At 52.5% G+C, this 21,657-nt stretch overlaps 2 protein-coding genes across 2 annotated transcripts; one reads left to right on the top strand and one right to left on the bottom strand.

Annotated features, from left to right (window-relative positions):
• Positions 1 to 2,946: 2,946 nt before the first annotated feature.
• Positions 2,947 to 5,730, bottom strand: SNX12 (sorting nexin 12). Its single transcript, XM_083371913.1, has 4 exons — positions 5,434 to 5,730; positions 4,944 to 5,039; positions 4,662 to 4,786; positions 2,947 to 3,480 (listed from the first exon to the last, which is right to left on the bottom strand). Exons 1-4 carry the CDS (start codon positions 5,596 to 5,598, stop codon positions 3,378 to 3,380), a joined length of 489 nt encoding a protein of 162 aa, XP_083228039.1. The 5' UTR covers positions 5,599 to 5,730; the 3' UTR covers positions 2,947 to 3,377.
• Positions 5,731 to 7,971: 2,241 nt separating this feature from the next.
• Positions 7,972 to 21,615, top strand: FOXO4 (forkhead box O4). The gene is made up of 3 exons (XM_083371760.1): positions 7,972 to 8,728; positions 16,481 to 17,702; positions 18,581 to 21,615. Exons 1-2 carry the CDS (start codon positions 8,255 to 8,257, stop codon positions 17,684 to 17,686), a joined length of 1,680 nt encoding a protein of 559 aa, XP_083227886.1. The 5' UTR covers positions 7,972 to 8,254; the 3' UTR covers positions 17,687 to 17,702; positions 18,581 to 21,615.
• The last annotated feature ends 42 nt before the right edge of the window (positions 21,616 to 21,657 follow it).

A 21,657-nucleotide genomic window follows, 5' to 3' on the forward strand; every position in this document is an offset into this window, starting at 1 on the left:
TCAGGCACCGTGCAGAATCAGAATCCAGGCACTGCTCTGTAATGATCAGCTACGAAACAGTATTCGGCAGATCTTATTTATTTCCCAACATTCACAGCAGACAAGGTACAAGGTCAAAGCAAACAAACTTTTGCAAGTGTTCAAAATTGAAATAATCAATGATTATTGATCAACAACTCATTATAATAACGAGGCCATGAAACTGAAGGCCAACATTTAGGCGACTTAGAACCCTCCTCTCCCTCAGGAGCCGGAGGTAGCACTCCTTCCCTGCACAGCCACCACCTTGTGAGGTGTTACTACAATGAGTCCAGGTAGTCCTTGACATACACCACTTTATTTAGTGACGTTAAAATTTACAACAGCACTGAAAAAAGGGACTTAGGACCGTTTTTCACACCACCATTGCAGCATGTCCTGTGGTCACGTGATCTAAATTCAGATGCCTGGTAACTGACTCGTATTTATGACGGTTGAGGTGTCCTGTGTTCATGTGATCCCCTTTTGCGACCTCCTCACAAGCCACGTCAATGGGGAAGCCGGATTCACTTAGCAACTGGGTTACTAACTTAACAACTGCAGTGATTCACTTAAGAATTGAGGCAAGAAAGGCCGTAAACCACGGCAAAACTCACTAAACAACTGCCTCAGGTAACCACAGAAATCTCGGGCTCAGTTGTGGACTCCCTGTAATCTGTTCACTTTTATGGCAAGCGCCCCTGCCCCCCCCCCGGGGGTTGCCAAATGGAGAGCCTGACAGTTACGGACAGGCGACTGCACGGCCAGCCCAGGCCTCTCCCCCTTCCCGGCCCTTGAAGGGAGACCCTCCCTGGGCCGCAGTCATCTACCGGGCCCCGCCCTGGAGGACGCTGGACGCCCATCTTCTTTCCCGCCGGGCGACAAGCCGGCCACCACGGCCCTCTTCCGGCCACCGAGATGAAGGGCCAGCTGGGCGGGCGCGCGCCCGCGACGCCACATTTGCATTCCGCGCCTGGCTTTTCATTGGTCCTCGCTCTACCAATCCGACGAGGACCTCATCCCATCTGCGTCCAGGAGCCCTGCAACCACGTGTAGCCAGGCGGCCAATCGGAAGCGTGCGAGGGGGCACCGCTCCCCCTCCTCTCCTTTTCCGACCTCCCGCGCGCTCCGGGCGAGGCGCCGGATGGCGAGGCCGGGTTTGGAGCGCACCATTTTTGCCCTGCGGGGGGGGTGGCCCCGTGGCGGACCCCCCCCCCCCGAGCGCCCATTGATCCCTTCCCTGGAGCGGAGGGCGAGCGCCCATCCGGAGCCTGCTTAAGGAGCCGCGCGGGCCGCCGAGTCCCACCGTCTCGGAGACAGGCAGCGGCCGAGCAGCGGGCACCTGCCCGAGGAGGCTGCGCTGACGGCTCGGTCAGCGGCTTCCCTCCGGAGGGCGAGGGGGCCAGGAGCAGCGGCTCAGGCCGCTCGCATCCTCCCCGCCTAGGAATCCCGCCCAACTGGAAGAGCCCCGAGCCGGCTTCCCGTCGCCCGCTCACGAAGGGCTCCGTCGCAGCTGCAAGAAGGCGGAGGACCCTGCAGGCGGATCCCGAGAGCGCGGCCACGTCACCCGCAACAGACCCTACTACAGCCACAAAAGCTGCACCGTAGGTCCACCTAAACGTACTAAAACCCACTTATTCCTGGCAGGACACGCACAAATCTTTGACTTCACAGCGATTTTAATGTGAACCAGTCTTAGACGTTACATCAGTCGGTCAGTCGAAGACACAGGTGGCTGAGTTGTAAGCCCCACATTCAAATATACTTCTGTACAGCAGCAACAGCCACGGATCTTCAGACTTGTGCACCAAATAAAAGTACATTTAAAACCCCCAGCTAATGCAGCTTTGTATGGTGACAGCCGGCTGCTCCAGATTGGGATGTTTCTACTCTAGCAGCAGCAGCAGCTCTGGAAGCCTGCTTGCTCCTCAAGCTCTTCCTAGTCATTTCATTTTATCTACTGCTTCCCAGCCCTGCTCTGCCCTCCACTGGATTTTATGCAGAGCTGGAATGGGAGACCAGAGGCCCTTCAAATATTGTTTAGCCAACGTGGGCAAGCTTGAGGAATGCTGAGAAAATAATTTATACGGCCTCTCCCTTTTCACTCCCTATCTTAAATGCCCACCCTAAACTGTGGAAGGTGCAAAAGAAGTAACGCCTTTGGGATATGGACTGATATTCTACCCCTCCTGGCGGGAGGAACCCATAGAGAATGTTGGGCATTACAGAGGCCTAGTCAACTGAGGAGGCTCCTTGGGGGACAACAAAATACCCACGCTCGTCTATAAAATCTGTTTCATTACATATGAAACAGCAGAGAAATTTGCACCACAATCTTGCAAGCTGAGAGTTGTGAGCTCAGAGAAAGATTCTGCAAAAGAAGCAGGTCAAGCACTGCATAGTACAACTTCCAGCTCAAAGGCAAAAATGACTAGATCACGCAGGGTCCAAACCCAGAAACAACCTTCCCCTCTCCAAAAAAAGCAGATACAGCCGCTTTCCTAGGATCAACTGGCTGCCCTCTGCAGCTGCAGCATAAACCAGGGAAAAGATTCATTTGGCTAAAGGATCCCTGATGGGCTGAAGAAGCCCTACAACGATTCTTGGTGCTTTCAAGTATGAAATGCTTGCACAGCCTTTTGCTGTACGTCAGGCTACTGTAGCCTGTAATTTTGCATGGTATAATCTGCAGTGGCCTGCACAAGAGATTGCTGAAAAATTATGGGGAGCCTCATATCTGCAGGGGTGCAGATTTTGCCTACTCTATGGGGGATCCTCTCTTCCACCAGAAATAGTTGGTAAAAACTCTTCTGTGTTTCACCTGTGTCCCTGCATGATGGCTGAGTAGAATTCCAAAGAGGAATTTGGAATTGCTGACAAAAGAGGTTTTTGGTCCATAACACTATCTTCAAAGAAGGGAGATGGGACTAGAAAGCAGAAACTGGCTTTAATCATTCAGGCCCGAGAGATACTAATATTGACAGAAAGAAAAGCTCTGAGCAACAGAGACTCTGTGTGCCAAGTTCTCCCCAGGGACACATGTCCAGGCAGGAAAACTCCCTACCTCCATATCCAAAAGCAGAAGGCTCAAATCCCAAGAGTATATTCTTACACAAGTTCCTGGCAAGCTTTACACATCCACCGATAAGTACAGCTATTCATAAATCCTCACCTTTCATGCAGAAACCAAAAACCAACAGAATTTGTCATGGCTGGGGTGGAATGGGATGGCATGATAGGCAACACTGGAGAAGTCGGGGAGTTCAGAAAGAGAAAAAAAGCTGATTCAGAAGAAAGTGTAAAAATAAATGTCATTTTTGCAGAGGAGAGAGGAAAAATATGGAAGATGCCAGGCTCCCCTACTGGCGGACCTTCCCTGGGACGTAATTCCTATCAATAGTTTCTTCTTGCAGGAACATATGTAAGCAGCGCTCATTCTGTGCCAGCGGGTGTCCAGCGATTCTGCCAGGAGAATGAGGAAAGGCAGGGGGGTTACATGGTCCAGTAGCTACCTACTGGTTGACATTACACAAGAAAGAAAGATCACAACGGGTATACAATGCAATCAGGGTCTTGCTGTAGTCACCATTCTTTTTCCTTTGGCCCTGAAGGAACCAGCAAAATAAGAGTTTGCTAAGGGATCTAGACACTCACTCTGTTCTGTTCCCTGAGCTCCATTGGAAAAACAAATTGAGAAGATGTCAGTTTATATGAGAGGTAGATAACAGATGCTGGCGGTGGCAGAGGAAGCAGGCCAAGGAACAGCATATGGCTCTTATTCCGATGGAGGATATATATTCTCTGATGGACAAATACTTTTGCACTCTGCCCATAGCAGAAGACTAACGTCCACCGCCCATAACTGGATAAGGCAAGATGCAAAAAAGAGACAAAAAAGAGGTGAATCTATCAGTTGAGGATGGACTTGAACCCAGGTCTTGCCTGAACTTAGTCCACCTATTTAACCCTAAACGTGTTCTGCTCATTTAATGGAAATACAGGTAGTCCTCAACTTACCATCAATCCCTCAAACACATACTTATGACCCAATTTCAAAGGTTGGACACCACAACCCCCCCCTCCCCCCCACGGTCATGCAGTTACAGTTGGGGAGCTTGCCAACGGATTCACCTTTACAGCTGTTTACAGCGTCTCAGACATACAAACACAATTTTTAATGCTTTCTACTTCTGCTGTTTAGTTCTGGCTTCTGGCAAAAAATGCTCATTGAATAAAATGGATTCATTTATTGACCGCTACATTCACTTAATGACCACCATAAAAAAGGTCATAAAATCAACTACAATTACTGCTGGATGACTAACAACCATAATTGCAGGCTCCATTATAATAAGTCGAGAACTAGTTGTAGAATTTAACTGAGGTTTCAAACAGTGTCTACTAAAGCAAATGAGATTCATCTAACGTTGGGGTCCCCAAACTTGACAACTTTAAAATGTGGACTTCCTGGCTGAATTCTGGGAGTTGAAGTCCACAAGTCTTAAAGTTGCCAAGTTTAGAGACCCCCTCATCTAAAGCACTAAACCCTTAATTCAGCGAGTTTCCCTGCCTCTGGCATGACCCAGCCACTCTTTCCCAGAGTTCAGCTTCCGCAAAGAGCCCTACGTGACCTCAGGCCTTACTTGTTGATGAACTGTTCTAAGCCTTGTCTTCTTTCTTCTATGAAGGACTCCTCGAAGATGCCCTCGTCACCTCGGAAAGGAAGCTGGCGCTTCAAGGCCTTGCCTGGCAATGGAGGTACTACAATCTGCAAGCCGACAATGTCATTTTAGCAGCGAGACCTACTGCACCCTTGCGAGACGCGCTGTTCTCACGGGCATCTCCAGATGCTCAGCCCGAAATGTGTCGCCCCAGAGCCGCCTCTGACTCCAGACAAGGGCATCTGCCCGGCCGCCGGCACTCACCTTGCTGTCCCGCTCCAGCTCATTCTTCAGCCATTCAAAGTCACTATATCGCCGCCTCACGCAGGACTCTTTCAATTTGAAGATGGGCAGGTTGGTCTGGGCAGAAAGAGGAGCCTGTTGAAGGCGGCGGCCCCTCCCGGCCTTCCCCAGAGGTGCTTTGGGAAGGCAGAGCCCCGTTTACGGGCCCCTGCAGGAGAAGCCCCCCTCCTTGCTGCAGGCAGACAGGCAGGGGCTCCCACCCGGCCCCCGAAGCTTCCGGGCCTTCCCCCACCGTCGGGTCGCGGGCTCTTCCGCGGGGCGCCGCTCTCCAGCGGGCGGGCAGCCAGCCCCCGAAGGCCGTCCCCGAGCTGAGCAAGAGCGAGCCCCCCCTGCAGGGCGGCGGGCCAGGCAGGCTCCCGGAGCCACCCCCCGCCCACAGCCCACTTGGCAGCCCCACCCGGGGGGGGGGAGGCGTGGAAGCCCCGCCCCCGTGAAGCCCCGCCCCACGCACTCTCATGCGGAGCTCGTAGCTCGTGTAGCGGGCCCGCCCGACGCCCACGGTCTGCGGGTTGAAGATGTCGATCTCCAGGAAGTTGCTGGGCGGCCCGTAGGCGTCCGTCAGGTCCTGCGGCTTCGAGTTCAGGCGCCGCGTGTCGGCTACCGCCGCCTCGGACATGATGGCGAGACGCGGTGGGGAGCTCAGTCAGAGCCGCTTCAGCGGAACCCGCCCCGCCGCCGCCGCCGCCGCTACTCCGGCCGCCGCCTCCACCTCCTCAGCGCTGCGGCGCCGCAATACATAGCGCCGCCCCGGAACCTGCGCGGAAAGGCGCGGCGTCCCTTCCGCCCTGCATAACCGCAACTGAGATTCAGGTTCCGGGGTTCGCGACGCGCCAACCCCGCAACGCGCACAAGCTAAGCCTATCCTTGTCGGGAAGGGAGCGTTGATGCGTTATCCATGGCGCGGACTTCCGGAATTCCGGTCCCCGGGAACCTGCATTTAGCATTACGTCCGGCCCGCACCCAGCAGAAGGGAGGCAATATCCACGATGCGGGGCTGTCTGCCAGCGGGCCTTGACTGCTGCACCGCAAGGAAATGCCTCTTGCCTCGTAGAGGGAAATATTCGTGATTTGGGCGCGTGCGCGAGATCGCCTCGCCCTGTCCCGTGGAGCCGAAGGGCCGTTGACGCTCTGCGCGATGCAGGCTGCGGCGGCGGGGACCGAACGTGCCTTGGCTCAGAAATCAGAACGCCTTAAAATGCGGTGGGATTTTCTGTTCGTCGGATTGCAAACTTTAAAAAAGGTCCTGGAAGTTCGCGTGGGGAGGGTTATTCCCCCTCCCGTTTTAATTCTGCTCTTCCTTCTCATGATATTTCGATGCATTTATAACCGCCTCCTTCAAAATAGAAAAGCGGAGCCCAAGCATAGTAGTAATAACAGCCGCCGCAGAAGCAGCATCCAAGTACTTGAAAGCAAAATGCAGCTGAAAATGCTGCAACCAAAACGGGAAGAAGGAAAAAACACACCAGCCAATTCCTACAGCAGGTGTCAGCAAAGCGCAAGAACCGGCAAGGTGAAGGTGAACTGGATTGAAGCAGCCTTTCACCCTCCAGAATTTCCAGCCAGGATAAGGGATTTTGCAGCAGGTGGGCTCCCAGGGATGACCTTATATATAGCTTTCCCCCCCCCCCAAAAAAAACCCCACCGGGGACACAGTAGTAGAATTTCCTACAATCTGCTTGCTTTTAACTTTAGGCGGTGCATCTTTGGACAGGGCATAGCAGTGGCCTGAAGGCTGGGAACAGGGATCCCGTGGCCCTTTTCTCTTGACCTTGGAGAGTGACACCTGACATACCTTCTGGTCTCTGGGATTTTTCAGTTTGTAGTTGCATTCAACAATCTCTTTTTACAGCCCAGACAAACCTGCCCATCTTCGAATTAAGAGTCCTGCCTGAGGCGGCAATATAGTGACTTGGAAGGTGTGTTTTTGCCCAAAAGCAACTGAAAGTGTGGACCCAGAAATGCCTTTTCCCTTCTGTTACTGTTTATGATCAGGTATGCCCATGCTGATAGATTGAGAGCTCCAACGTGCATTAAAACCAGGTGGAGCTTGGATTGCTCCCTGATGGGCAAGTGTAGTCATTTCTGACTACTTGCAGCTGTTCCCCACTAGCCGCATCCGCAGACGATGCTAGATTGGCCAGTTTTAACTTTTGGTTATTTTCTTGCATAAACCCAGTTTGCCCAGGTATCTTATGATTCACTCTATCCAGACAATATTTTAATAATCAGGTTAACCATATTCAGACGATCGTCCAGCCTCTGATAAGTCATAAGTACCATGTCCTGTCAGAAGGAAAATGCATGAAATATTAAAAAGGGAGCAAACGTTTCACCACTGCCTACTAGAAAGTCCTGTGATTAAAGGAATTTCCTCATCTGGAAGAGCTAGGGGTTCATGACGCACGGACTAAGCTGTGTACTAAGCACGGGGGTTGGATTTTCGCACGACGGAGGGTGCCAAAAGTGGCCCAGGGGGCTTGCATCACAGCCGGCTGCCCTCGCCGCCTCAGCCAGCCAAGGAGGCTCGTGAGTTTAGCTGCTGTAGCTTTGCCTAATGGGGAGAGGCTGATTTCTCGCCCTTGCCTAAAGACTGTGAAACGCACGGCCAACGTTTGCGGTGTGAACCCATCAAGAGATGCCGTTCCATTTGGAGCGAGTTTAGATCAAGCGGCGAACAGCACAAGAGGTCACAGCCCAGCTGCGGAAAGGAGGAGGGCGTAACTTTGGAACAGCCAGCAAGGCGGGGGGTGGAGGGGCGTCATCTCGGCACAGCACGACGGACTTGTTTTGGCGGCAGCGGATTGGCCGCCTGCTTATGTAAGGGCCACCAAAAGAAGGCGTATACAGGCATCCGCCCATCCTTCCCTGCTGCCGCGAGGCCCTCCGGGAGTTGTAGTTCGGAAGGTACCTCGCCCCAGCGCCCGTCTGCTTGCTTTGCCTGACGGGAAAGAGAGTCCCTGGCCGTGCGCAGAGGCGCTGTGACGGCGCACGCGCGGAGGGGCGCCTGCCTGCCTGCCTCGCCTGTGGTAAACAGAGTGCCGCCGAGGCGGCGAGCTGCTCTCGTGGCTCTGCGCTCGGCTGGGCAGCGGCGAGGCCGCGGCGGGCGGGTCGGCGGGCGGGCGGGCGGGCGCAAAAGCGAGCGGCGAGCCAGGCCGGGGAGACCCGCGGCGTGGGCCCCGGAGCTCCGCGGGCGCTTCCCCGCCGGGCGCCCCGGCCTGAGGCGCTGATGTGGCGGCGCTGAGGGCGGCGGGAGAGGCGGCGGCGGCGCCATCATGGCGGAACCGGCCGGGAGCCCCCAGGCGGCCGAGTCCGAGTCCTCCTCCTCGTCGCTGGCCGCGCTGGACCCGGAGTTCCCCCCGCAGAGCCGCCCGCGCTCCTGCACTTGGCCGCTGCCCCGGCCCGAGCTGGTGGCCGTGGTCGAGCCGGAGCCCGGGGAGGCGGCGACCAGCCCGGAGGAGCCGGCGGGCGGCGGCGGCGGCGGCGGCGGCGGGGAGGCTCCCGGGGCGGCGGCGGGGGCGGCGGGGGGCGGCGGCGGCGGGGCGCGCAAGGGCGGCGGGGGCGGCGCGGGGTCCGGCGGGGCGCGGCGCAACGCCTGGGGCAGCCAGTCCTACGCCGACCTGATCAGCCAGGCCATCCAGAGCGCGCCCGACAAGCGGCTGACCCTGGCGCAGATCTACGAGTGGATGGTCCGCTCCGTCCCCTACTTCCGCGACAAGGGCGACAGCAACAGCTCCGCCGGCTGGAAGGTGAGCCCCGCTCCCCCCCGGCGGCCCTGCCGGACGACCCCCCTCCTCCCGCCGCTGCGGCTGCTGTTGGAGGCCCCGGAGGCGCCCCGGGAGGATCCAGGAGGGCCGCCCCGCTCGGTCTCGGGCCCCGAGAGCGGCTCCCTTTTCCTGGCGGTATTTCCAGTCCGTTTTGCACGGCTGTTTTTTTTTTTAACTGGAATAATGCTTGGTGAGTTAGGCCTTCGCTTTCCGTCCTTAACCGCATTATGTGAAACCTGAAATTTAGCCTCATTATCTTTTAAAAAACCATTGAGTTCTATATGATAAAAATATTGCGGTGCCAAGATATCACATTTTTTCTTGAATCGTAGCAATAGGAATGGAAGGCAGTAAATTGCACATTTTTTCCAATTCTTTTGGCAGGGTAAAACAAAAAAACCCACAGGAATTCTGGTAAATTCTAAAAACTGCCAGGGATGGTCCGATGTTTTAAGGGGTTCTGCAGGTGCATTGTGGAAATTCTGGCATCGTTTCCTCAGAAAACGGCTTTTAGTGCCAGCTTGCAAACGTGTTGTTTAGAAAACAGCTCTGGAAGGCAGGGTTAGGACACAGGCGGTTCAACGCTGACTGTCCCCACGTCTTGCCGCATATTTGGAAACAGGCTGCACATCTTTGGGCTGATGTGCAGTAGTCCCTCATTTGTTAACTGTCCAAGTTACTTGAACAGGATTTAGTTTCAAGAGCTTCAGGATAAAGTGCTGTTCTAAAATAGAACATTTCTGAGCATGTGCAGAATGCCAGCTTCAGGAAACCTCCTGCTTCCTGGAACCTGCTTTTAGATGAGGTGGAGTTGCTTGTTTCTATAGATTGGCCTGTGTGGCGGTTTTGCCATCTTGCAGGGCTACCGACGCAAAGAGCTCGAACTCTTCCATCCTGCCAGGTAAGGCAACTGCCTCCTTTTCAGTTAGGGAGGGAAAAATCACAAAGGCGGGGAGAGGACACCAAACAAGCCCAGCTACAGATGGCCCCGCTCTGCTGTTAAGTTGCTGAGCACCTAGGCAGCTGCTTGGCCTTGAGCCCGTTTACAGCTGACACGCTGGAACTCTTTAATCTTAACCCTTGTAGGAGTTTCAGCCGCAGTGGAAAGGACGGTGGCTTCAGTGCCATGTGCACTGGCAATATTGACTCCTGCAGGGTGTCCCTGGGCAGAGAGATCTGGGATTGGCTCTCACCACACTACCCTGATTATTGCCATGGCCCAGATACCCTGCAGTGTTACTGCAAGGGCAGAGCTCTGCGGGGAGGTTTACCTGATCGGCCGGTAAGAGAACGGCTTCAGTGGCTGGAAATTAGAAAGAGAGGGCAAGGAAGCTGCTTCCTGTAGGCCTTGAGAAAAGTCCAGAAATGTCTGCAGGCTTCTTCTACCTCCTTTGTCTCCCTTTGAAAAAGTAAAATTTATGATTGGGGGGTTGGGGGTAGGGGTTTTCTTGATTTGGGAAGAGATTTTACAGCTTTGTTCCATTTTTGTCTACTGAATGTCCAATCACCTTAGACAAACTGGATATAATAAATCACTGCCTGGTTTGATTTGTGAAGTTGTCTTAAATCTTGGCTTACTTCACATGTTCAGGATGGATCCTGAACAGTCATCAAAGGGTGGACTTTGGGAAGCTGTGCAGCAGATGACTCCCCCCCACCAATGTTGTGCTCTTTCCTCTTGAGCTTGACCCTGCAGTTCACTTTGTTTCAGCACTTCCAAGAAAAGCCACTCCCTGCCCCCTTTGTAAATGTTCTCCGCTGTTTCTTGGAAAGGCAGGAGTGAGGTCTGGGACTTCCAGCCAGTCTGGTGCAGAGGACCGAGTGTCACAACTTTCTCAGTCCCAGGCTTCAGCTCTTTGTCACCCAGCTGTGCTGATGCTTAATATAAATATCTCCTTCATAGCCTGCATTCCTAGCCCTCACAGCCCTCCTTTCAGAAAAGGACCTCTGAGCCGAGAGCGAGCACGTCTCTTCTGCTCTGAGGAAATGCGGTATGGCTGGCAGTCTTTTTTTTTAAAGGCTTTTTTCAGCATGACTCGTATTTGTTTGAAAAATTGGCAGTGCCAGCCATAAAGGCAGTCGACTCCTTCAGTGGCTGTTTGTCTCTGTTCTGAGTGCCAGAATAGCACCACGTGTATGAATTATCCACTTTTTTTTAGAGTATGCATATATGGTAGAAATTTGTTTGAGCTGGAAATGCTTGTCTGCCATCTTTCTTTACAATGAGAAGCTTTTTGGCCCTGCTTAGGAAAAAGCCTTTGTTTAGGGGAGGGTCTCTGTTGATTTTAAACATATATTTATGACTGATGCTCACGGGGTATCCCAATCATGTAGCAAGCTATCTCTGCTGTTTTGGAATGCAGAGGTTTATGAGTGACACTCTTTCAGTCTGAGCAGAATTTAAACCCCCAGTGGCTCAGTCTTTTTTTTAGGAGCATGAAGATGCTGAATCATGAAAGTTCACTAACTGGAGTTCTAAGGGCAATTATTGAACAGACCTTTTTAACTACAGTGTTTGGCTTCATTTTATTCTGTACAGCATTATGCAATTTAAAAAGGGATCTTTTCTGAGGTACAGATGGAAGAAGCCCTGGCTGTGGTTTGGACCTTGGGACGTGAAACCCTGTGCTGGGCTTCTCTGGTGCCGATTGCCAGGAGAAGAAGATGGATGTCCCTGCACTGGCTGTCATAGTTCACTTTAAGACGAGGATGTGCCAAACCTCCTCTAATGTTCCTTTTCAGTCTCTTCAGAGGAACGCTGTACTCTGCTGGTGGCTTTGAATGCCTGGAAATGGCTCGATGGGTGTTTCTCCTGTCCCTCTGATACAGAATTTAAGAATTGAGTTAAAAGGAGAATATTCAGATGATGTAGCACAGTGTAGTTGCATTTCCTTCTTCATGGTTTATAAGTAACTTTTTTACATTTTCCCCTTAAGCGTCCTTAAAGCTCACGAGGGCAAAAGGGTGCATTTCTGTGCTTTCCCCCCCCTTAAGAGCCTGTTTGGTTCTGGGCTGCGCAGATCCTTCCTTTTTCAGTGAACTCTATTACATGCAGAAAAGGTGTGGTGCCTTGGGAAAGCACCAGTAGGAAGGTCTGACACTGTTTTTAGAAAAATATACGTTTTGACAGTCCTTAGGTATAAGTATGCTAATTACAATGGCTGTATCCATATAGTTCTCTAAGCTTCAAACAAACAAGCTATGCTGCATTATGGCTTGGGTTGATGTGTGAATGAAGCCAGCGATATATCGGTGCACGTCTTCTCGGTATGGCCAGGTTTATGACGGCTGCTGGGTTATTGGTTACTGGGTCGAGGAGGAGAAGGCAGTTTCTTGGGGTGGGGGGAATAGAACAAAGATGAGGAAGCAAATAAAGTTTCAACTTGGTGATATTTCAGGGCAGTTAATGCTAGAGAATGCAGAGAGGATATTATCAACTAATGTTTCCTGGCTGAAAGAGTAGATTAAAAAAACAGGGTGTGCTTAACTGAATCAGAATAGGACAAACATGCCCCACCCCAAAGCCAGTTGGGTTCAGAGTCCCAGCAGGCACTTTCCCACCCGCTCCTCGTGCAGCAGCTCCCTGGCTGCTCCTGGTAACCCAAGTGGAATTATCTGGGGAAGACTTTGATGCTGGTTCCTGAAGAAAGGTTTCCTCTGGAAGGAGCCTGTGCAGAGGCAGATTGGAGCTGTGTTTCCCCCCAGTCGCATTACCAGGATACTGAAGCTGGCAAGAATCTAACACTCACTGACCAATAAAAAAAAGCTGTTCAGTTAAAATAAAGGGCAGAGGAAATTAGCAAGGATCTCTTTACAACATCCTGCTGGCTTTGAACAACCACAATTGTGGGGAAGCCAGGAGGGAGTTGCTAGTCCCAGGCAGCTCTCTTGCAGGTTGGCAAGCAGGTAAGGGAAGAGGATAGGTGAGGGTTTGGCATAACCCAAGTGTGGCAGGGGGCACTTAAGGGCGTGTGAGGGGCTGGTGCAGTGCCAGGGTGGAGAGGCTTGGAGTGGCTGTTGCCAGGCATGGGAGATTTACCTGGGCAAGTTGCAACTTTTTCGGCATGCTTCCCAATCGATTTTGCTCATTGGGACCAGCTGGGAAGCAGCAGAGAGCAACCACCTGACCTTGGGATGCTGTCACTGTCATACGTTTGAACCGGTTGCCAAGTGCCCACGTTGTGTCCACGTGACTGTGAAGGTGCTGGGCCAGCCAGAACCTCAAGGACCAGTTGTAAGTGCCACTTGTTCAGTGCTGTTGTAACTTTGGTCACTCAACAAGTGGTTGTTAACCAAGGACTACCTGTACATAAATATTCTCAAATCTCACCTGCAGGGATCAAGCGAGACAATCAGGTGAGGTGAGGTGAGGTGAGTAAATGGCGATTTCCATTTCCACGAAGGAGCCTTGGTGGCGCAGTGGGCTAATGCCTCCTTAAGTAACACCAGCTGCCTGCAATTAGTGCAGGTTCGCATCCCACCAGGCAGATTGGTTGACTCAGCCTTCCATCCTTCCGAGGTAGGTAAAATGAGGACCCAGATTGTTGGGGGCAATTAAGTTGACTTTGTAATAATGCCGCTTGGGGTGTGTGTGAAAGCCCTAATAAGCAGGCATATACATAGAATGAAGGCTACTGCTAAGCACATTGGTTTGTGCTTAAATTGTAAGCCGCCCTGAGTCTTCGGAGAAGGGCGGGATATAAATGGGATTAAAATAAAAAAAATAAAAATATAAAATTATGTGAGGAACATGGTTAGGGAAAAGTTGTTTTCTCTTTTGTTGAAGAACCCTAGGCAATCAGTGTGGCTGTGATGCCGTGAGTTGTCGTCTACCTCTGGCAAGCAGGTTGCCCTCAGAACATTAGATCCTTCTTCCTGGTTTCTGCAGTCAGCACGATATTCCTTGGCTATGTTGACTTGAACTTTTCCAGCTCCATTACGGAGGGCAAATTCCTTCCTTGGCAGACGCTTCTGTAGGAGCTGGCAATTTGATACAGGAGATGCTTTTCCTTCCTCCCAGGAATGTCTGAGTGTTTGGCTCATCAAACCATGATTTCCTGTCTGTTCTGGTGAGGACAGTTTGCCCCAACCAGCTGCCAAACAGTTGTAGGTTTGGAAGCTCCTGAATGAGCTATTACCGCTCAGCCCTTTTAAGATCCATTTTAGGGCCGGACTGTAGTATCAAAATAGTGTTTGCTTGTGGTGAAGAGAGAGCTAATTGGTGCTGCTTTTCCACTACTTGATATCCTGAAATAGACTGATGGCGCCCAAAGTAGTAGCCTTCTTCCAAGACAGTATCAAGTCATCTGGACTGAGGAACCCGCATCAGAAAATGTGGGAGTGGAGGAGATGGATCCATGCTGAGAAGGCAACAGAAGTCAAGGCGAAGAGTCTTCTGAAAGCTCTGGCTTTTAAAAAATGGATCTCTTTCCCCCATGAAATTACAGGGTACAGAAATTGCTGTTTAGAAAGGGGGTGTCAGGTAATGTGCTTTGAGCTTGTAATCCTCAACTTGTTTTAAAACGGGGTTTAGTTTGCTCATGGGGTTCCAAGTTTTTGTTTTCCTTTTTTTCAGAGAAGGAGCTAAGCTTTTTTGGGAGTATTGATTAAACATTTTGCCACGAATGTGTGATCAGATTTAGTGATTTGAACCTGGACATTTTTAGAACCTTCTGGCTGGGTTCACCCATCCACTAAGCTTGTTTTTGTAAACTTTTGCTTTTGTTTTAGAGTCACAATTGATTGGGTTCATAAACATGCTAAGCAGACAGCAAACCAGATGACAGCTCAGCACAGTGTGTGTGAGTGAACCTGGTTCCTCTCACCTCTGTCCTAAACTATTTTGCTTTGCTGTAACTTCTGGCTGTTCTTTGGGGAGTGATTCTGACTCATTCCACTCTTTTGCCCCCCCCCCACCAAACTGTGTGGCTCAGTATTACAGCATTTTTTTTTGCTTGTAGGAGACAGTCTTGGCACCTCCAGAAGGTGCCCCACTGAGATTTTGGATCAAGACAGATGGCTTTGGGGCAAGGGACCCCCTTGGTCCTGAAGAGGGCTGCCGTGAGAGGGGACAGCTGACTTCCTCTGTTTGTGCTGTTCCTGCATTTCAGGTTGACTTTGGGGTTGTTGGCCTCAGAAGAGAAGCCGAGGCTGGCAGTCCCAGAGCAGCTCTGTCCTGGGGCCAAAGAGCTCTCTTGACGCAAAGCTGAGCACACTGCGGTTCTGGCAGACGAGCCTCTTCCCCAGAAGTGAAACCTGACTAGTATCCTTAGGAAGTTACACGCTGTTCCCCACCTCTTGCTCTCAAGTCACTTTGTAAGCGGGCCAGAATCTGCCGGTTACGCAACTAGGTGGCATCCACCATTCCTTTTGGGGAAAAGGGGGGACTGTGGCTGGCCGGCTGTTTTGCTGGCTCCTGTGGGATGGAGCTCTGAAGCCATGTACAGCCTGCAAAACACCACGCAGGGAATAAGGACCCTGCTCTAAATCAAGAACAGTCAGGGATGAAGGAGCTGTGGTTTTTGCCCGATCACAAGGAGTCTGGGAGCCAAAGAATTCTCGGCTGGAATTTGAAAACAGCTTTGTGGCTTGGGATCCGTGAACTTCTGGCTGTGCAGTTGTAGCCAGTTGGCAAGCAGCTAGTAACACTGGTTAGGGGGCAGAGCCAAGGCAAGGCCGCTCAGGTTTCAAAATAGGCGTAGCCCAGTGGCATAAGTCAGATCTGTGCCTGCTCTGTGCCGCTTGGGAGGGTAACAGTCATTTCTGTTAATAGCTGGTGGGTTCGGATGCCGGCCGCCCAGTTTGTTATTTGCTCTCCCGTTCTCTTCACGCCTGGTCTGGAGGCGGATGAATGCCCTTCAGAAGGAGTCACACTGGCTCTGTTCATATGCAGTGCTGGACGATAAAGCGGCTTGTTTGCTTTGGGCTGGATGCGTTGTACACATTCAGCACGCTGTTGCTTCTTTCACCACTGCTTAGTGCCGTGTTTGAACCCAGTCACTGAAAACCCAGCGGGGAAAGGAAGTGTCAGGATTCTTGCCATTCTTGCAAGGGTCCCGATCCCTGCGCTGTGCAGGAGGGGAAGAAAAGGGCCAAGGAGGCCTCTGGGAAAGGAGACAAACGGACAAGCCACAAGGAAACTGGGTGGGTGACTCGTGGCCTGGACACTCTATCCCATGTTGTTTTTTCCCCTTGTATTGTAATATGATAAATCTTGATAGATTGTACTATTTGCAGTTGGTGATAGTACAGCGGGGATGCCGATTTCCCCACCGTAATGTTTATATAGCATGACTGAAATGATTTAACGTTTTATTATTTAAAGCAAAGTATTGGAAAAAAGAAAAGGATGTCGGTGTTTCAAATGCAAGATTATGTCTGTGTAACAGAAAAATAGGGGGAAGAAATGACAGTGACCTTGGGATGTTTGGCAAGGCTTTCTATAAAGTCTGGTTCTTGGTCTCCGAATGTGCTTAGCAACCGCCTCTCCAGGTCGGTATTTTGAGTCTAATAAGATCTGACAAACCTGAAATCCACAGGCTGCTATCGTAGGGAAGCGGGAGCAATCTGATAGGTCAAAGGGCAGCTTCCCAGTGCCCCAGAGACTGCGGGTGGTGGGGCTGGTTGTAGCTGCACACCCAGGAAGGTCTTCCTATGGCCCAGGAACCCCGGGCGGCTCATGGGTGGGATTTGTGGGATTGATCTCACCCTCTCTCCTTCCCGCTTTATTCCCAGAACTCCATCCGGCACAATCTCTCCCTGCATAACAAGTTCATCAAAGTGCACAATGAAGCGACCGGGAAGAGCTCTTGGTGGATGCTGAATCCCGAAGGCGGCAAAAGTGGGAAAGCCCCACGGAGAAGAGCGGCCTCCATGGACAACAGCAGCAAGCTGGCCAAGCTCCGTGGGAAAACGCACAGGAAGAAGCCGCCCATGACGGCTGCTCCAGAACCGACGTCCGACAGCCCCGTCTCCCAGTTTCCCAAATGGCCGGGCAGCCCTTCCTCCAGGAGCAATGAGGACTCGGAGGTGTGGACCAGTATCCGGCCTCGGACCAGTTCGAATGCCAGCAGCGTGGGGCTTTCCTCGGTCCTGGCCGAGCAGGAGGACCTTGCCGACGAGGAGCTTCTCCCCACCCTCGTCTACTCCAGCGCGTCCAGCAACGTGCCTCCCACAGTGACGGAGGAGCTGGAGCTCATTGATGGCCTGAACCTGATGTCGGCTAGTTCCTCATCCTTGCTGGCCACTCAGCAACCGGTGTCCAGCGGGGCGGCCCAGAGGAACCCCACCTTCCCCTTGCGAGCCCCCAGCTCTGCTGCTCAGGCCTCCGGCTCGTTTGGCAGCTCCCTGTTCAGTCCCATGGATCACCTGCTGCCCAGCTCCAGCGGCCATTTCTCGCAGTCGCTGGAGGAGCTCCTCACATCCAACTCGCCACCAGCCAGCGATGTGATGATGACCCAGGTGGACCCAATTCTCCCGCAGAGCGGAAGCAGGGTGAACAGTCAGAGTTTCCTGCTCCTGGGGGACCAGCCATCCAAGCCCAAGATGAGCCTGGGAAGTCTGCTCAGAAAACCTTTGGAGCAGCAGCTGGAGTCCATTGGTGGCGCCGGGCTGCCCTCCGCCTTTACCATGGCGGCCTCTTCTCAGAGCCCCGTTGGCCTGTCTGCTTTGAAGAGCTCGGGCTCGGCACAGTCCGCCCAGATGGGCGCCCAGTCGTCTCTGCCTGCTACTTTCCCGGCCTTTGATGGGAGTCAGGATAAGCTGCCCAATGATTTGGATGTTGATATGTACATGGAGGACCTTCAGTGTGATGTGGATTACATCATCAGCACCGACCTCATGGATGGAGAAGGACTGGATTTCAACTTTGAGCCCATTCCGTCTACTCCGAGTTACCCCAGCACGTCACAGGCTTCCAATCACAGTTGGGTCCCCAGCTAACTTCATGTGGACAAAGGTATGTACACGCTGGCTCTGGATTCCTGAAGGCTGCTCACCCCACCCCCACAGCCAGCCCTCCTCCCTTTCCCCAATATTTCTTGGTTCAGGAAAGCCATGAATCGGGCCTCTCCATTCAGATAGAAGTTCCCTCAGCTGCTGTCAGCCACCAGGGCATTCTCTGCGAAGGGATGAAAGGTGCTTCAGCTCTTGCAAGGCTCCACGCAGTTTCTGTCCTTTGGGCCAAACTAAATGCTGTTTGGCTTTGTTCAAATGAAAATAACTGCTGTACAGGAAGACGAGGAGGAGGATGGATGGAGGGGAAAAAAGTCTTGTTTTCCTTGGGAGAAAATGTGCTATGCAACCCTGATTGTTCCTCCCAATAGACGCGACAGTCTGGGACGAAGGAGACAAGTGGAAATGGAATCGCCCAAGTTGAAAAAGCTAAATGCGTTGGGTCTGAACCTTGCTTGGTTGGGTTCATATGTCAGCCATTTGCGCTTGTTCTTTTTCCTCACGTACTAAAATGTTTCATCTTTATTTAAAAACAAATGGATGATTGGTAGCAACCAGGTGGCCATTTATAAGTGAGTAGCTCTAATCATAGGGTATAAAAGTCAAGGAAAGGGCTGCCTTCTGCAGATGATCCTGGGCAGTTTGTGGTGCCTTACCGGCCCGAAAGCTGCTTTATCGTAAGCAGCCGTTTCTTTAGGGGCTGTCCGCATCGGTCCCTACCCGAGTCTTTGGAATGCAGTTCCCATATATGGGGGTGACGAGAACTGACGGGGGGCAAAGTGAATCACCCCTTTCCCGTTCACCTTTTCTGTCGTTTGTTGCCCTCTGTGCACTAAAGAAAACTAAGCATTTTTCTCTCCCCCCCCCCCACTTCTACTGCAGGAGCTTTACACACCCAGAAGAGTCTGGAATGCCAGGAGCTCTGGTGCCCGCCTTGGCCTTGCACGTGGGCTGGGCGCAAGAGGCCGGCGGCCACGGGAAGAGAACGATCTGTCCAGTGCCATGTCTTTTCGTGAATCCAGCGTACGCCTTTCTCCCAGCAGGAGCCTTGGAAAGCGCTTTGCCACGGCCAGAACTTTCCTGCCCCGAAGAAGCCTTTTCAGAGGGGTGTGCTTCAGGCCCAGCCAGGATAGGTCTGGACTCACCAGCCGATTTCTGCCTCATCTGTCATTTGACTCAGTACACTACGCCTTGGTGGATGCGAAGAGGATCAGCCAGTCTCGGGGCTGCTCGAGTGGAGAGTCCTGCCCTTTGTGCACGAGAGTAGCAGGTGGGGAGGGGGCAAGCTGTCCTAGGGAGCGAGGAGATCACCTGGCTTGATCGTGACAGTCCTGGCCGAGAGGGCCTTCTGGAAATGCAGGCCTGGCCCCGCCTGGCCCTGCTCCCAGCTGCCCCCAAGCAGGCAAGCAGGTGCTAAAAGCTGTTGCTGAGAAACCAAAACGCCTTCTCTGGGTTTGTCTCTGTGCTGCAGTAGAGAAATGGGAAACCCGGATCTGGCCTTAACCAGAGCCCTGATCAGTGTCGATTTTTTTCTTCTTTTTCTAACCTGGAAGGGCATTTTATACAGATGAACTATTTTGGTGGCGTTTTTCTATCTTTCCCTCTTTCGTTTGGACGAGGCTTTTTGTGAGAGCCTTGGGCCCTTTTTACACGTCTCTGTGTTGAGTGCCTTTTCTCCCCTCACTTGGCATGTCAGCAGCTGTGCTATTCCGAGCTCTACCCAGAACAGGAGGGCGGCTTCAGGGGGTGCTTTAGAGCTGGGTGGGGAGGAGGGAAAGGGGCACCAAGCTCAGCCTTGTTCTCTGGAATTGGGGTAGCTGAGGGGGCTGTAGATAAATACCTGTAAAGTTAGCAGCAGATTAACTAGAAGCTTTTGTTAAACAGAAAATGGGGAGGGTGGAGAAAACCCTGTCTATATTTTAACAGAAAAATCCTATGAAATGATTGGCTAAAAGTAAAGGATGTTTTCTTACAGGTCTGTAAGTTTTGATACCAGAGAGAACACTAAAGTACACAATGCCGGGAACCGATCTGAAGAACGGATGATGGGGAATGGTGTGTGTGTGTGTGTGTGTGTGTGTGTAGGTTTTTTTTTTTAGAAAAGGCGAGTCTCCTCCGCCGAAGAAGGGGGAGTCCAAGCTCCCCGGAAACACCAGGCTGATCAGCCTGTCTTCCCAGGAGGAGCTTTGGGTGCTCTAAGCCTTGAGGCGGCCAGGCTGCAGCGACCCCCTGGAGCCCTTGGCCTGCAGGTGCAGGAGAGCCACTGCCTGCTCACCGACCGTCCCGGGGTGGCTGGCTCTGCTTAGGGTCGACTTTGCTGTGTAGTCTGGCTAGCCATGCTCCGAGTGTAGCTCTGGCTGCAGGAATGGCGGTTGCTTTGTCCTAGGCGTCCAGCATGTTCTCGGGGGGTCTCCCCACCCCCCACCCCCCGGAGAGACCAGGAGAGCGTCAGAAACCATTTTCCCAGCACCCCCTCTCCTTGGCGAGGGGAGCTGGTGTGGGCCCTGGGCACGCTGGGAGATTTCCCAGCAGGCCTGAAAGGGGAAAGGTGGAGTTCCAATATAACCCGGAAGATCCTTTAGCGAGGCAGTTTTCAGACTTCCTTCCGTTCTCTTCTGCAGCTGCCCAGAGCCCTTTGTGATGAATGCGAGGAAAGGCCAAAGTTGTCTGCCTGGAAGTGTGTGTGGTAGATTTTGCTTGTGTCCTATCCAAGCCAGCCCTCCGAGTCCTTTCGTGAGGACCCTCGCCTGCCCTGCCTTGGAATGGTAACTTGCAGAGAAGTTGGTCCGGTTGCCAGCTGGGGGAGAGGGCGTCCTGGCCTCCCACTGCCAGAAAGCTCTTATGCCAGTTTGCTTTCTCCAAGCAAGGACTGGTTAATTACGGGAACATACTGCCCCTTCCCCTCATTTGCATGGAGCAGGGTAGACAGGAGGGGTCTTGATTGGGGCCAGAGAGCAGCCAGGATTGCCGTGCTCCAGAGGCCTGGCAGTGGGCTGCAAGAAGAGAGAGAGAGCTATGGAGATTCTCAGTCATCCAGGCCATGGTTGTCCCAAAGGTGCTTTCAAAAGGCAACGGGACTTCCTTGGTTTTCTCCTTGAAGACATTTCACTGCTCATCACAACTAAAGAAGCTTCTTGGATGAGAAGCGAAATGTTTTCAAGGAGAAAACCAAGGAAGTCCCGTTGCCTTTTGAAAAAAAAACCCATCTTTGGGATATAGATGTAAGTCACAATCCAAATATCAGGGTGTATCAGTCTAAAGACTTGCAGACTTCTATTTCCCCCCCTATAGTTGCGCTACTAGGGCTCCATGGGTCATCCTGGTCCAGGAAGGTATCGGAACCTTCGGTTCTTGGTCATCTCTGCCCCACGTAAAGGAGGAACCTCCCCTCCCTCACCCTGTGCTTTTAGGGTGCCCTGCTTTTCAAGGAGAGTATGTTTCTGCCTGGAAGGAAAGATGAAGGCAGCAATGTGTCTTCTGTGGCGTGAGTAATGGGATCCGCTGGGATCCAGGACAAGGTACATGAGGATCTTGGGGGCTCGACGAGCTGTTACCACCAGGATGCTGGTAGGGATCCAAGGCCTTCTCCGTGTAGTTCAACTCTTCTTGTGCTCTTGGCTTTGTGGGGGTTGTTGGGCATTGGAGTCCCAAAGCGTCGGGCGCTGGAGGTCCTCATCCTTCCGGCCGGCCTCTTTCCAGAGCAGGGCGAGGAGGGTGGGGGTGCCTGCTGTGAGATTGGGGCTCTCCTGCCTGTCCCTGGGGGGCCTTGAGAGCTTGACCTCCCCCCCAATAAAGGTTCCGTCCCCTCCTGTCCAGGCATTCTGCTCTCTCCCCCTTGACCCAGCCCTCCCCTCACCTGAGTTTGTGGATTTGCTGGGGGGCAAAATGTGACAAATAAACCTTCATAATCCTGTCTCCTAAGTGTCTTATACTTCCCCTTTGTTTGGCAGGGGGAGGGA

Source organism: Vipera ursinii, assembly GCF_947247035.1.
Source record: "Vipera ursinii genome assembly, chromosome: 12".
In the NCBI taxonomy this organism is placed as follows: Eukaryota; Metazoa; Chordata; class Lepidosauria; order Squamata; family Viperidae; genus Vipera; species Vipera ursinii.

Bases quoted from the DNA above. Each gene is read 5' to 3' on its own strand.
- FOXO4 (XM_083371760.1), top strand. From the start codon at position 8,255: ATGGCGGAACCGGCCGGGAGCCCCCAGGCGGCCGAGTCCGAGTCCTCC. The intron at 8,729-16,480 runs GTGAGCCCCGCT...CTTTATTCCCAG, and splicing joins ACAGCTCCGCCGGCTGGAAG to AACTCCATCCGGCACAATCT.
- SNX12 (XM_083371913.1), bottom strand. From the start codon at position 5,598: ATGTCCGAGGCGGCGGTAGCCGACACGCGGCGCCTGAACTCGAAGCCG. The intron at 5,040-5,433 runs GTGCGTGGGGCG...CTTTCTGCCCAG, and splicing joins GCTACGAGCTCCGCATGAGA to ACCAACCTGCCCATCTTCAA. The intron at 4,787-4,943 runs GTGAGTGCCGGC...GTCGGCTTGCAG, and splicing joins AGCTGGAGCGGGACAGCAAG to ATTGTAGTACCTCCATTGCC.